This window comes from Littorina saxatilis, linkage group LG16 (assembly GCF_037325665.1).
Source record: "Littorina saxatilis isolate snail1 linkage group LG16, US_GU_Lsax_2.0, whole genome shotgun sequence".
Lineage (NCBI taxonomy): Eukaryota > Metazoa > Mollusca > Gastropoda > Littorinimorpha > Littorinidae > Littorina > Littorina saxatilis.
In genome coordinates, this window is record NC_090260.1 from 23,184,429 (window position 1) to 23,201,348 (window position 16,920).

At 43.4% G+C, this 16,920-nt stretch overlaps 1 protein-coding gene across 1 annotated transcript in view; it reads left to right on the plus strand.

Annotated features, from left to right (window-relative positions):
- Positions 1 to 16,920, plus strand: part of LOC138949933 (uncharacterized) — a 192,895-nt gene that overhangs the window by 18,643 nt on the left and 157,332 nt on the right. The window contains exon 3 of the mRNA XM_070321716.1: positions 445 to 504. Within this exon, the coding sequence (XP_070177817.1) occupies positions 445 to 504 (60 nt within the window). The remainder of the gene's footprint in view (positions 1 to 444; positions 505 to 16,920) is intronic.

Consider the following 16,920-nt stretch of genomic DNA (forward strand, 5'->3'; position numbering starts at 1 on the left):
ACTGCAGTGTTTGTGAGAAGAGTGCTCTTGTTGGTATGTTTCATCATGACTGTACTGCAGTGTTTGTGAGAAGAGTGCTCTTGTTGGTATGTTTCATCGTGACTGTACTGCTGTGTCTGTGAGAAGAGTGCTCTTGTTGGTATGTTTCATCATGACTGTATCGCTGTGTCTGTGAGAAGAGTGCGCTTGTTGGTATGTTTCATCATGACTGTATCGCTGTGTCTGTGAAACGAGTGCTCTTGTTGGTATGTTTCATCGTGACTGTACTGCTGTGTTTGTGAGAAGATTGCTCTTGCTGGTATGTTTCATCGTGACTGTATCACTGTGTCTGTGAGAAGAGTGCTCTTGCTGGTATGTTTCATCGTGACTGTATCGCTGTGTCTGTGAGAAGAGTGATCTCGCTGGTATGTGTCTTCATGGTGTGATAATTGTGTTTGTGTGCAGATGATTCAAACTGTCGCTGTTCCAGTTGTGATAAGGATGCTGAGTATTCCGGAGATTTCTGTAAGTTTATTTTTGCAGGGAGAACATTGATGTGGGTCGTGTACGACCAATACTTTCCAAAGAAGGATTCAACGTAAAACGTATGGGGCGTACACCGAATAAGGATAAACAACGTACAATTCCTTACCTAACTCCATATGGGTCGTCGACGACCCACATCATCCGGACTGTGTAGTTCAAATTACGTCATCGTTTATTTGTTTGTTTACAAAGATAATCTCTTAAAAGTTGGGAAATGGGAAGGTCGTATGGTGATTGGAGATTACATGAAGTCTCAATTAAAAACCCCACATATTTTCAAAGATAAAGACGAGTTTGTGAGGCTCTGGGTCGTCCACGACCCACGAAGCACGGTGAAGGGGTGGAAGGAGGATGACGTATGATCATTTAATAGGTAGGCGAAGTAGTCGCCTAATAGAAGTTGACCCCGAAGTAAGGAGAACACCATGTGGGTGCCTCTTTAATGTCTGGCACTGGACAAACAACACGTGCTCTCGTCTGGATAGGTAGAGTAGGATAGACAAAGACTTGCAGGCACAGGCCGACAATTCACTTGATGCAATATTAAACTCTGGAAAACCATGACTGTCGGGTCACATTTCTCTTTAATTCCTGTTCCTGCCTCTCCTCGTCAACCCATGGCATCCAGACGGCCGGGAGGTAGTCTACATCATGCTATTGTTATGGTACCACAGTACAAAACAAGTCCGTCTTCTCTCTAGTTCTGATTTGGACAGTTCTCCACAAACTCTCAAAATGCTATGATGTACAGTCACAGTCCCCGGCGAAAGAAACGCAACTCATTCGCGCCCACTGTTGCTGGTGAATTTTCGTCATTTTCAAATTGTAAAATATGAACCAGATAAGGTAAATAAAAATAAAAAAACAGAGGATATTTTACTGGTTCCACGATAAATGCATAGTATTTAATCGTGTTTTTTTTTTTTTTTACTTGTTCATGAATTATGTTATACAGGGTAGGGGTCACACAAACGTGTCTTCAACATGCTACAAAAGTCGTAAAAATGCATATTTGTTAACAAGGTAAAGACATTTTTGGAGGAAATTCATTTCTCAACAACACCATTTATTAGAATTATTCGCCAAAGCGTTTGAGACTCCAAACAATGAGCAAACATCACTTAGACAGTGTTAAAAAGGGTTGTTTGGCAAAAGCTCATTCGCACGGAATCGACGTGATGATTTCTTTAAAAAAAATAGGTGCTATTTGTGGCCAAGTGTCTGGTCTACGCGATCAGGCTATAACTAGAAACAAAAAAGCGCGTTTTTAAAAAAGTTTTTTTTATTTTTAAGATCGATCGATTAGCGATAGTGATTCTCATGAAAGTACTATGAAGCCAAACGCATAAAACATATTTACACACACACATGCACACAAATACACACACACACACATACATACACACACAGAGACACACACATCCATACATACAGATAAACAAACAGACAGATAAACGAACAAAGTCGCGATGTGCAGGAGCGCTACGCAGTGCTAAAATGGACGCCAACTGTCACTTTGATGATCGCTGTCCCAAACAGTTTGTCTGTCACTATTTCTCCAAAGTTATATTTCTCACATTTAAAACAACGGACACAGAGACAAAGACACACGCACACACAAACACTCATGCACGCACGCACACACATACACGGACAGACGCGCGGACACACATGCACACGCCGGCCCGCCCGCCTGAAGGCACAACTCACACACGCGTAATCACACACACACACACACACACACACACACACACACACACACACACACACACACACACACACACACACACACACATACACGTGTGCGCGCGCGCTCGTACACAAACGCGAACTCGTAGAGAGGTTTTGATCGGAAGGCATCAAACAAACAACACTAATCTTACAAACACACACGGCTGAACACGCAACCTGAAAGATACAACTCCCATTCTAACATTCTAACACTCTCTTAAGGCATTGATCGGAAGGCATCAATCAAACAACACAAGAACATCGTCCGGGAGTCTACCCTCGGTGTAACAGGCCATTTTGACACATAGTCAGTTTTGACCGGGATGTCATTCTGGGCTAGCTGATTTTGACCGGGAGGTCATTCTGGGCTAGCCAATTTTGACACCCCCCAGTCAGTTTTGACCTCCCCTTCAAACTTCAAGAATAAGTACGTTAGGACCTTTTAAAACGAAATACATGTATATGTGCACAATATTTGTTGGAAAAATGATATAAACAAAAAAATTAAAAAGACATTCTAAAAAAAAAAAACCCAACATTTTTGACACCTCCTTTGAAACTTCAAGAATAATTACACTAGGACCTTTTAAAACGAAATGTACAAATAAATAAATGCATCTATGCATCTCTACAAGTTGGGGGGGGGGGGGGGGGGGAGGCATCCAGAATGACCCCCCGGTCAAAACTGACTTGGCCAGTCAGTTTTGACCTCCCCTTCAAACTTCAAGAATAAGTACCTTAGGACCTTTTAAAACGAAATAAGTATATGAATATGTGCACACTATTTGTTGGAAAAATGATTTTTTTTTAAATCAAAAAAAAATCTAAAACAAAAATACTTGTTTTAAAAAAAAAAAAAAAAAAAAAATTGGACGCTTCCTTTCAAACTTCAAGAATAAATACACTAGGACCTTTTAAATAGAAATGTACGCATATATGTATGCATCTATGCATCCCCACAAGTTTGGGGGGAGGGGGGGGGGCAGTCATTCTGGGCTAGCTCAGAATGACCTCCAGGTCAAAATCAGCTAGCCCAGAATGACCCCCCCCCCCCGGTCAAAACTGACTAGGCAAGTCAGTTTTGACCTCCCCTTCAAACTCCAAGAATAAGTACTTTAGGACCTTTTAAAACGAAATGTGCCGAGCACAAAAGAAACGCGAATTATTTTTTGATATTTTGATTTTAAAAAACGCAGTTAATCTGAGAGTGACAATTTTGGGGATATAGATGCACTATGCAGTCATGTGTAAGAAAGCTGTTGTGTGAATATTTTCCCATTGCTGCTGTCTCAACGCACGGGACAAGCAGTTTCCACGTGAAACACATGATGCGCGCTTACAGCACGTGCAAGCGGAGTAGGGGAAACCTCATGTGTGAGATGTGTTCACTGATGCATTAGTAATAAAAAGAGACCATGACACGCTTACTGCCAGTCTAACTTTTGACAGAGTCAAGATGCCAAGATTGACACCAGAACAACGCGAGAGGGCAGTGGGTCGATTATCGGCTGGTGATGACCCAGAAGCGGTAGCAGTCGCTTTCAATGTGCATCTGTCAACAGCTTATCGCCTTCAGCAACGTTTTGTCAACACTGGAAGCACTGCTGATACACAACGAAGTGGAAGACCTCGCGTTACCACACAGAGACAAGATCGCCAGATCCTGCGTCATTATTTGAGAAACCGATTCCATACAGCCAATGAAAGAGCCAGGAACACCGTCGGTAACCACCAGAGACCTATCAGTGGCCAGACAATACGCCGAAGACTTGCTGAGCGAGACCTCCAAAGCTGCCGTCCCGCTAGAGGACCAGTCCTCACTCAGAGACATCGCATGGCGCGCCAGCAGTGGGCCCAGGATCACATCAACTGGAACTGGAGACAATGGCAAAACATTCTGTTCACCGATGAGAGCCGTTTCTGCATTAGTCATGTTGATGGGCGTGTCAGAGTGTGGCGAAGAAGAGGTGAACGCTATGCTGGTGACTGCATCATGGAACATGTCACAATCCGATGGGAGGATTTTCACGTGTCCGGCTCTTTCAAGATTGAATCTCGAATTTTGTTAATGTTGTCTAGGGTATGATTATTTGGCGGCTGTTCGCTTTTATAGTTAGTGATATGCGTGGTTCCTTTTAACTTAATTGAACGATAGACAGACTCAAATGTATCGACAGAAAGAATAAACACTGGAAGCAACTGGACGAACACAACTACAATGAGTGAAAAACGGCTTTAATTTTGGTTACTCATCTTCATGCATCGACGTACTCGGCACTACAGGTCAAGGATCAGGTGTGAGAGGTTTGATCTTGCCGAATGAGCGACTGTAAAGCTCTCGGAGTGTTTATACACGGCGTCGGTGATGAAGGTGATGTCTTTAAAGTTTAATGTCTTGACGATGAGTTCAACGGTGATGATGATGTCCTTGATGTCTTGATGATGTGACGAACGATGTTGAGGATGCCCTTGATGTCTTCGACGATGAAGTGAATGACGATGATGATGCCCTGGATATCTCGGCGATGGGGTGAACGGTGATATCAGTTCTTTAACACGGTTCCATCTCTCTCTCAGTTGGCGTCCGATTCATCTCCAGCTTGCATCTACACGAGCATCTAACCAGCATCTAAACCTGTCGATCAAAGTGAAAACAACATGTTATCATCAGCTTTATGAGCCTAACATCTATCTAATCATTCTGACCGTTACTTACAACCAATGGAATTTTGGATTTCGTCCAACTGCTTCGCCTTTGAAACACACAAAACAGATGAACGTAGGGATGAAAATGTGCCGCTCTACTTCTGAAATGAAGAACGATATTATTACTTCCCTTTTTCCTACTTTAGCAGTTTCTTACCTGCATAATTCAGGTTTGTGATGAAAACATAACTCCCGAAACAAAAGCTTGAGTGTTCTCCAAAATGGAACGAGAATCAACTGATCTTGGTGAATGGACTCAAAGTAAAACTCTACGCTACGAATATAGGCCTTCGCACGTGTCTCAAAACAATTCAATAAAACAACTCTTCCACACATCTTTTAACGCGAAGTACAAAAGACAAACATCTCAAGTCTTTATTGATAGAAATCATCGTATGAATTCGCAAATCTAATAATCTTTCATACGGTGTAGGCGTAGAGATCTATCATAACCATTTCCAACCTCGTGTTTTCCTCTGTGTCATTCTTCCTTTTTGACGTCACGCTTTTGACGTCATCTCGACGGGCGCAGTGGCGTGGTGGTAAGACGTCGGCCTCCTAATCGGGAGGTCATGAGTTCGAATCCCGGTCGCTGCCGCCTGGTGGGTTAAGAGTGGAGATTTTTCCGATCTCCCAGGTCAACTTATGTACAGACCTGCTAGTGACTTCACCCCCTTCGTGTGTACACGCAAGCACAAGACCAAGTGCGCACGGAAAAGATCCTGTAATCCATGTCAGAGTTCGGTGGGTTATGGAAACACGAAAATACCCAGCATGCCTACTCAACGAAAGCGGAGTGAGCTGACTATGCTCTCAGAGTATAGTGTGGGGAACCCAAATGGGCAGACGAGCTCACACGTAACCAGAAACATTCTGGAACGCTGAAGAAGAAGAAGAAGACGTCATCTCTCTTTACGGCGTTCCGTCTCGCAAGGAAATGACTTAAGGGTGTCACCCATGGAAATAAAATCCAATGTTACTATAATGCGTAACACACGCCCTTGGAAAGGAAGATTTTATATAATCTATGAACATGCATAATAGTTACATTAATACTATATATGTGTATAACATTCTACTAATTGTTTCCGTGGATCTATGATCAGAATTCCCTTCACAATCAGGTAGTATCTCTGAGTTGTGACGAACATTGCCATGGTCTCCCTCAGTTCATGGTAGCACGGCTGAGGTAGTCTGCTCCAATGTTGTCTTTGCTGGGAATGATCTTCACGGTGAAGACGTACGGTTGAAGTTGCAATGCCCAGCGCATCAGTCTGGCATTGGTTGGTTTCATCCGCTGTAGATACTGAAGAGGTTGATGGTCCGTCTCCAGTATGAAATGTCTTCCGTAGAGATAACGCTCAAATTTCTGGATTCCCCAGACGGTCGCTAAGCATTCTTTCTCTACGGTGGCATATTTCTGTTCTGTCTCTGACAGCTTCTTGCTGGCATACGCGATCGGCTGCAGACCTTCTCCCTTATCTTGAAGTAGAACAGCTCCCATTCCTTTGTCTGAAGCATCAGTTCTGAGGATGTATGGGAGTGTATGGTCTGGCATCTGGATGATCGGTTGTTCAGCTAGCTTGGCTTTCAGTGTGTCGAACGCCACCTGACAGGCCGGAGTCCACTTGACCTTTTCCGGTTCTTGCTTTTTGGTCTTGTCTGTCAGTGGTGCTGCGATCGAGGAATACGCCGGGACGTAAATCCTATAAATACCGGTCAGACCTAAAAAAGCTCTCAGTTCCTTCTTGGTGGTAGGAGGTTGAGCCTTTTGTATCTTGTCGACCTTGTCGTCGACAGGCCATCTCTTCCCTCTTCCGATCTCATGTCCCAGATACTGCAGTTGTTCATAACCGAAGTAGCACTTGGAGGGTTTCGCTGCAAGGTTGGCGTCTTTCAGGGCTTTCAGGACGGCCTTGATCGCTTCAATGTGTTGTTCCCATGTTGCAGTCGCGATCAGGATGTCATCCATGAAATGGTAGACGTCTTTGCGATTGGGAGGACCCAGGAGCTTCCGCATCATCCGGTTGAAAACGCTGCCCGCGGTCTTCAATCCAAATGGCATGTTGATCCACCTCATTTGCCCTAATGAGGTCGTAAACGCTGTCTTGTCTCGGTCTTCCTCTTTGATGGGAATCGCCCAATATCCTTTGGTCAAGTCCAACTTGCTGAAGTATCGTGCATCGGCGAGTTCAGAGAATAGATGTTCCACATCTGTGATTGGTTCAGCGTCGTTCTCGATGACTTTTTTTTTTTTTTTTTTTTTTTTCTTTTTTTTTTTGACCTCAGTTGCATGCAGGCTGCTTCAACCCTTCCTTGTTTTCTTCTCTCTTTTTTCTTTCCTTTTTTTTTTTTTTTTTTTTTCCTTTTTTTTCTGTCTTTTTTTTCTTGTAAATAGGCGGTGAGCATCCTTCTTCATTGGTCTTTTTTCTTCTTTTTTTAACTCCAACATAGAGGTATATTACACTCACGAGACATGGACATTTTCTCTTTACAATGGAAATATTCCTTATTCTCGATGACTTTATTTGCTTCTCTGAAATCATTGCAGAAACGCACTGCTTTACCCTGTGCTTTCTTCACGATCACTATCGGAGCGTTGTAGGGTGAAGTGGCTGGTTCGATAACCTTCAAATCCAACATCTCCTTCACTTCACGTTCCACCACGTCCACTAACGCATGAGGTATGGGTCGTGGTTTCACGTACACAGGTCGATCATCAGTCATCTTGATGTTGCAGATTTCTAGAGTCGTAGCTTTTGGTACATCAGTCAACGATGCGCTGAATTCTGTACATGCGTCTCTGACTTCACGTTGTTGTCTTGCCGTCAATGTGTCAGCTACATGTACATCTTTCTCATTCTCGGTACGTTTTGTAGACGGAATGAGTATGCTGGGATCAGGTCCCATGTTGGCGAATATTTCGTCATCTTGTTCTTCCAGATCTTCGACGACTATCGCGCTCTGTTCCACCACTTCTTCTGGAAGTTTCTCTGGTTCAGCGATCATTTCTCGTTCATGGTACTCTCGCAAAAGGTTGATGTGATAGACACGAGTTTGGCGACCCACTTTAATCTTGTAATCAAATGAGTTGATCTGCTCCTCGATCACGTATGGTCCCTTCCATGCAAGTTCTAGCTTGTTGTGTTTCGTTGGCAGTAGAAGCAAAACTCTGGTGCCGACAATGAGTTCTCTCTTCTTCGTCTTCTTGTCGTAGAAGTGAGCTTGTATTGCTGACTTGGCGAGATGGTCGCGGGCGATCTTGCACGTTTCTTCAATGCGATTTCGCAGATCAATAACATGTTCAGCCGTCGTGCGTATCTCGTCGTTGCTTTCTTCTTCCGTCCACAGTTGACGCAATACTTGCATTGGTCCACGCACTGTCCGCCCATACAGAAGTTCGAAAGGAGAAAATCCAAGTGAATCTTGGGGAACTTCTCGGTATGCGAACAGTAGTGCTGGCAAGTACTGGTCCCACTTGGTCGGTTGTTCAAAAGTCATCTTCTTGAGCATCGCTTTCAAAGTTCCATTGAAACGTTCTACAACACCATTGCATTGAGGATGCCAAGGTGAAGTTGTCAATCCCTTGATTGCGAGAAGTTGGTTGACTTGAGTCATCAACTCGCTGGTGAACTGCGCTCCGTTGTCGGTCAATACTTCTTCTGGAAGTCCCAATCTTGTCCAGAATGTCCATAGCGCGTCAGCCACGGTTTCTGCCTTTATGTCTTTGAGAGCAACAGCTTCAGGATATCTGGTCGCGAAATCCACCATCACTAGGATATACTGCTTCTTTGTCTCAGACATGGGTTTGATTGGTCCTACTATGTCAACGGCTACACGCTTGAACGGAGTTTCAATCAGAGGCATCTTTCCCAGAGGTACCTTCCTCGTCCGTCCTTTTGGCATAGTACGTTGGCACACGTCACAAGAACTGCAGTAGCGTTTGATGTCACCCACGATCCCCGGCCAAAAAAAATCTTGCCAAATCCGTTCTCTTGATTTCTTCTGTCCGAGATGGCCCGACATCGCCGTATCGTGTCCGGTGGACAATACCTTTGCCCGCATCTTGTGAGGTACTACTACTTGTCGGTGGTCCTTTCCTTGCTTGTCACTGTATTGGCGATATGACACGTCCTTGTCATAGATGAACTGTACTCGCCCTCGAGTTTCATTCGTTCGTGCCAACACATGTAATTTCTCAAGGCTTTTGTCGTCTTGCTGTTCTCTCTTTAAATCAGCAACGGTGAAGATCTTTCCTTCCATAGGAAAACTGGGAATTGACGCATTCCCCTCCTCTTCACGTTTTTCTTGTCCTCGGGTAACGGCTGTTGCAGTGGTTTCAGGGATTACGGTCTCACGGACTGGATATACAGGTGTCTCGATTTTCTCCGATCCTACACCCATCGAGTTTCCAATCAACACAGGATGGACAGGATTCTCCATGACGCTAACTTCGGTTTCTCCCACGAAGTACGGCGTGTCCATGTAAACGTGTGCGACCGATAGTTTCTCTTTCACTGATTTCTTCGCCAAAGACGTTTCTTTTGTGCGCGTAGTAATCTTGCTAGCTGGTACTAGTTTGGAATCAACAATCGTAGAGGTGCTTCCGGTGTCGCGGAAAGCAGTGACTACCTGGCCTTCAACTACGATTTGGGACAGTTTGGTGAATTTCTTGTGAACACATTTGTCGCACAGTTGATCATGTGTCGCATTCCCCTCGACGTCATTCTCGTCTTGAAATGCGGCACTGGCTGATTCATCTTTCGGAGGCTGGCGACAATCCTTCTTGAAATGGCCCAATTTTCCACATCTGAAACATTTTACGCTGGTTCTGCTTTTTGACTCACATGCGAAGCAAAAGTGAGTCTATGTACTCACCCGAGTCGTCCGTCCGTCCGTCCGTCCGTCCGTCCGGACGTCCGTCCGGCCGTCCGGAAAACTTTAACGTTGGATATTTCTTGGACACTATTCAGTCTATTAGTACCAAATTTGGCAAGATGGTGTATGATGACAAGGCCCCAAAAAACATACATAGCATCTTGACCTTGCTTCAAGGTCAAGGTCGCAGGGGCCATAAATGTTGTCTAAAAAACAGCTATTTTTCACATTTTTCACATTTTCTCTGAAGTTTTTGAGATTGAATACCTCACCTATATATGATATATAGGGCAAAGTAAGCCCCATCTTTTGATACCAGTTTGGTTTACCTTGCTTCAAGGTCAAGGTCACAGGGGCTCTTCAAAGTTGGATTGTATACATATTTTGAAGTGACCTTGACCCTGAACTATGGAAGATAACTGTTTCAAACTTAAAAATTATGTGGGGCACATGTTATGCTTTCATCATGAGACACATTTGGTCACATATGATCAAGGTCAAGGTCTCTTTGACCCTTATGAAATGTGACCAAAATAAGGTAGTGAACCACTAAAAGTGACCATATCTCATGGTAAAAAGAGCCAATAAGCACCATTGTACTTCCTATGTCTTGAATTAACAGCTTTGTGTTGCATGACCTTGGATGACCTTGACCTTGGGTCAAGGTCACATGTATTTTGGTAGGAAAAATGTGTAAAGCAGTTCTTAGTGTATGATGTCATTGCTAGGTTTAGGTCAAGCATGTGAGTCGTATGGGCTTTGCCCTTCTTGTATTTCCTTCGTCCTTGTCCTTGTTTGTGGAATTCGTCCCGTGTGTTGCCTTGTGTCCTCTCTCTTCAGGTTTCTTCCCATGTCTACGGTTTTCTTTGGGTCGGTTTTCTTCGTAGAGAGTTACGGTGTCGATCACGTCATCAATGCTGTTTGGTTTTCTATCCTTCACGTACGTGACGAGTTCAGTAGGCATGCTTTCATACACTTGTTCCGTCAGTATGAGGTCTTTGAAATCATCGAAACTTTCTCCGATATTGGACATTTCAACCCAGCGATCGAGGAACAAGGAAATCTGAGTAATGAACTCTTTGTACGAGTCAGCGTTTTCTTTCCGTGTGTTTCTGAATCTTTGTCTGTATGTCTCCGCGGTAATCTGAAATCTTTCCAGCAAAGTCTTTCTGAGCAATGCGTAGTCGCGTGCATCAGCGACTTTCATCTTGGTGTAAGCAGTGCGTGCTTTACCTTTTAGCAGTGCGGACAAACGTACAGACCAAGTGTTAGGGTCCCAGTGTGATGCTTCAGCATGACGTTCAAATTGCAGAAGAAACGCTTCTACATCGTCTTTGTCTTCGAGGAATGGTAACTTCGGTTGGTAGTTATCGGTATCGCGAGGTCTATGATTTCTGTGATTGTTATTGTTCTGATTTCCTTCTTCTTCATCGCCTCCGCGATCGCGTGAGTTTGTTGCGCGAGCTAATTCGACCTGAATCCTCAACTCCTCGAGTCGAGTTTGTTGCTCGCGTTCTTCTCTTTCACGTTCAACTCGGTCGGCACGTTCACGTTCACGTTCAGCGTCGGCACGTTCACGTTCACGTTCACGTTCAGCGTCGGCGCGTTCACATTCACGTTCAGCGTCGGCGCATTCACGTTCACGTTCAGCGTCGGCGCGTTCACGTTCAGCATCGGCAATTTCCGCACGTTCAGCACGTTCACGTGCACGCTCCGCACGCACACCATTCTCACGCTCACATTCCAGAACAAAATCACGCAACTCAGATCCCTCCAAACCAAGTAACTTCCCTTTATCCATCAAAATCCTCGTCGCTTCCAGGGCTGCATCCACTGAAGTAGCCATCTTACTTGTCTGGCTTTCTACGTCAGTCTCACCACACGCCTTCACTCCAAATTTGAGGACGTGCGAAGTTTCTATATCGGGTACTGTGCATGGAATTTATCTCATCACAGACTATCTCGAACCTACTTCGCATTTATGGAAAAAATCAGTTATTCCAAACTGTAACTGAACAATGTTACTGTCAACTCGTAAACATTCGTTCTGTGACCTAGAGTGGTCAATACAACTGCGGCTCGACTCCCAGTATTATCACTCTAGTCTATCACCATACGTAATCCAACGTAGGGGAAAGGCCCCAATTAACGGACACTTGACGGGCGCTGTGGCGTGGTGGTAAGACGTCGGCCTCCTAATCGGAAGGTCGAGGGTTCGAATCCCGGCCGCGGCCGCCTGGTGGGTTAAGTGTGGAGATTTTACCGATCTCCCAGGTCAACTTATGTGCAGACCTGCTAGTGGCTTATCCCCCTTCGTGTGTACACGCAAGCACAAGACCAAGTGCGCACGTAAAAGATCCTGTAATCCATGTCAGAGTTCGGTGGGTTATAGAAACACGAAAATACCCAGCATGCTTCCTCCGAAAGCGGCGTATGGCTGCCTAAATGGCGGGGTAAAAACGGTCATACACGTAAAATTCCACCCGTGCAAAAACACGAGTGTACGTGGGAGTTTCAGCCCACGAACGAAGAAGAAGAAGAAGAAGAACGGACACTTAAGGTTAAACCCATTTTTCTCACAAAGTATATAACATAGCGCAATTTTGAAAACGGATTATTGTAGATCTAACCTACTTTTATCCTCATGTTGAAAAAAATTGAAAAAATCTGTTATACTTTAAAAGTTATTAAGGTTTGACTTTTTCGGCAAATTGTCCGGTTTTGGGGAACCTACTGCCTAAATCCGGACAGGGGGTCACCAAAGTCCGGACACAAAATTCGCTGCTTAATAGAGTAACAAAAGTTGCTGAAACCATGTTTTAATTAACAATTGCAACCGTTTTCTTTTTTGTGAACGTTCATGTATTTTTACATTTAATTATTATGTTGGTTTTTGCAACTTTTGTCAGTCAAAAAGCAAGTTTTTATGAAGATATAACATGTATCTTTTTCTCGAGAGAGGGTTATGCGTTATTTTTAGTCAAGCGAATTAACCGCACGTTCAACTATACACACACACACACACACACACACACACACACACACACACACACACACACACACACACACAAACACACACACACATATTTATTACATATTGCCAGGGACCTATATTTTTTACACATATTACATAGTCCGTTATTTGGGCGCACGTGGTGGACGGTATTTGGCAAACCCCACTAGTTGGAGTTACAATGCAGCTGTTGAAAAATGCGTTCATTTAATACGTCGTATTGCATGGTATTTACTAATAGAGTGTATGTACTATCTACTTCAACCAATCAATTCATCTTAGAAAGTCGTAACTTCTTGCTGCACTTAGTTTACAAATGTCTAAAATTACAGTGAGAGTGCGAAAAACAGAAAACCACTTCCCGTGCAGAATGCGTGCGTTCAGTCGCCATGTTATTTTGGTGCGAAGTGTAAGGGGATATCACTGAATCGTTTCGCGCAAATTTTTTTTGTTTTTGTGACCTACCATTTCTGAGATATCGCGTGTCCGTTATTAGGCGCCCGTCCGGTAATTAGGGCCTTTCCCCTATATAAAGATCCCACGGTTTCTATCTAGAAAATTTCTTAGAACTAATTGAAGTAGCTAATTTCAACACTAAGAAAGTATCCGTGATCTTCAATATTATGAATAGTTTAGTAGCTAGATACTCAGACTCTGTCCATTGAATCTGTCACCACAAATAGTCAAATGACTTTTCCCATGTGCGTGAACGTAAATAAACTAGTTCAAAATGTTTTTGCGAAATACCTCCATTTCGACTTCCTTTTTGTTTCGTTGGTTCTACTTAGAAAGGAATTTGAGCCGTTCCCCAACAGAATGTTGCCAACTGATCCTACCTGCTAGAACTAGATCTACAGATAGATGAAAGTGATCTAACTTTCACTTTCCAGTTTTGTTTTTTTCCTCGAGAGTTACGTTTTGTTTTTACCTTCAGTAAGGTTGTGTTATTTAGTTTACCTTCATTAAGGATGTGATTTACAGTGAGTTTTTACCCATACTACACTATAGTTTTCCTTTAAATAAATACACAAATAAACATATACTAATTACTTAACTAATGAATGATCAATGAATACACACAAACCACACAAGACAATTTCTTCACATGTATCTAAACGAAATAGCCTATCCCGGACGAGGCAACCAATATGTCACAATCCGATGGGAGGATTTTCACGTGTCAGGCTCTTTCAAGATTGAATCTCGAATTTTGTTAATGTTGTCTAGGGTATGATTATTTGGCGGCTGTTCGCTTTTATAGTTAGTGATATGCGTGGAGTGATATGCGTGGTTCCTTTTAACTTAATTGAACGATAGACAGACTCAAATGTATCGACAGAAAGAATAAACACTGGAAGCAACTGGACGAACACAACTACAACAAGAAGAGCAAACGCTCGATCGAGTCACTTTCGCAGTTCTGAATATTATATGAGGCATCAGATGGACAGGAAGAAATTGCTATTCACAACACAATGCATACCTGAAGAATGAGATTGCATGGATCGAGCAACAAAATATTTACCTTGGCATTAAAAATACTCTCATTAATCTCACATAAACAAACCCCATCAATAACTTAATTCACATAAACTAGCATCATTAATTTTTTTTCGAAGCAATCATATTAACAGTAGACACACTAACATTTGTTACTCTTAGAGCTGTGTCACTTTTATAGTTTACGAGAAAAGCCCAACGTTAAGTTGTGTGTTGACGAACAGGAAAGGCTAGTTATCTCCCCTGTGTTTCCGATAACGTTTGTAAAAAGCTACAGATGTAAATAATTTGATGTAAAGAATAATCCTATAAAGTTTGAATCAAATCCGATGAATAGTTTCAGAGATATGATATTTCAATTTTTTTCCTTCAAGACATACCTGTGACCTTGAAAAAGGTCAAAGGTCACCAAAGCAGACGTCAAAGTGTAGAGGTCACTGGGAGTCACGTTCACATAAAATTTGAGCCCGGTCACTTTTATAGTTTCCGAGAAAAGCCCAACGTTAAGTTGTGTGTTGCCGAACAGAAAAGGCTAGTTATCTCCCTTGTTTTTCTGATAACGTTCGTAAAAGGCTACAGATGTAAATACTTTGATGTAAAGAATAATCCTACAAAGTTTCAATCACATCCGATGAACTTTGTCAAAGATATAAAATGTCTAATTTTTCCTTTGACGCTGACCTGTGACCTTGAAAAAGGTCAAAGGTCAACGAAACCATCGTTAAAGTGTAGAGGTCATTGGAGGTCACGACTAAACAAAATATGAGCCCGATCGCTTTGATAGTTTCCGAGAAAAGTCCAACGTTAAGGTGGTGTCTACGGACGGCCGGCCGGACGGCCGGCCGGACAGACTAACACTGACCGATTACATAGAGTCACTTTTTCTCAAGTGACTCAATGAGTGAAAAACGGCTTTAATTTTGGTTACTCATCTTCATGCATCGACGTACTCGGCACTACAAGTCAAGGATCAGGTGTGAGAGGTTTGATCTTGCCGAATGAGCGACTGTAAAGCTCTCGGAGTGTTTATACACGGCGTCGGTGATGAAGGTGATGTCTTTAAAGTTTAATGTCTTGACGATGAGTTCAACGGTGATGATGATGTCCTTGATGTCTTGATGATGTGACGAACGATGTTGAGGATGCCCTTGATGTCTTCGACGATGAAGTGAATGACGATGATGATGCCCTGGATATCTCGGCGATGGGGTGAACGGTGATATCAGTTCTTTAACACGGTTCCATCTCTCTCTCAGTTGGCGTCCGATTCATCTCCAGCTTGCATCTACACGAGCATCTAACCAGCATCTAAACCTGTCGATCAAAGTGAAAACAACATGTTATCATCAGCTTTATGAGCCTAACATCTATCTAATCATTCTGACCGTTACTTACAACCAATGGAATTTTGGATTTCGTCCAACTGCTTCGCCTTTGAAACACACAAAACAGATGAACGTAGGGATGAAAATGTGCCGCTCTACTTCTGAAATGAAGAACGATATTATTACTTCCCTTTTTCCTACTTTAGCAGTTTGTTACCTGCATAATTCAGGTTTGTGATGAAAACATAACTCCCGAAACAAAAGCTTGAGTGTTCTCCAAAATGGAACGAGAATCAACTGATCTTGGTGAATGGACTCAAAGTAAAACTCTACGCTACGAATATAGGCCTTCGCACGTGTCTCAAAACAATTCAATAAAACAACTCTTCCACACATCTTTTAACGCGAAGTACAAAAGACAAACATCTCAAGTCTTTATTGATAGAAATCATCGTATGAATTCGCAAATCTAATAATCTTTCATACGGTGTAGGCGTAGAGATCTATCATAACCATTTCCAACCTCGTGTTTTCCTCTGTGTCATTCTTCCTTTTTGACGTCACGCTTTTGACGTCATCTCTCTTTACGGCGTTCCGTCTCGCAAGGAAATGACTTAAGGGTGTCACCCATGGAAATAAAATCCAATGTTACTATAATGCGTAACAGAACACAATGCCCAGGGTGGACCAAACGTCATGGTCTGGGGTGGAATCGGCCTCAACCAATCGCTGGGGCCTGTGTTTTTCAACAATCTTGGTCCTGGTCGGGGAAATGGCATCACAGCACAGCGTTATATTGACCAGATCCTACAGCCTCATGTTGTGCCCTTTTTCCAGGCGCGCAGAAACTGTTCTGCAGCAAGACAACGCTCGCCCGCACACAGCCAGGGTCACCCAGGCCTTCCTGCAGCACAATAACATCGACATCATGGCCTGGCCCGCCCTCAGCCCAGATTTGAATCCTATTGAACATTTCTAGGACCAACTTCAAAGAAAGGTCAACCAGTTACGCCCAGGACCAAGAACTGCCGCAGAACTGCGTCAGGCCCTTATCAATGCCTGGTGCAACATCCCGAGAGACGCCATCAACCGACTTATTCACTCCATGAGGCGCCGTTGCCAGGCCGTCATCAACGTCCATGGGGGTCACACACCGTACTGACCATCTGCAGAGGCTCACTTTGCCCGTGGCAGCAAAAGACTATGCCATAGCCAAGAACAGTGTGCGAGGAACATACCACC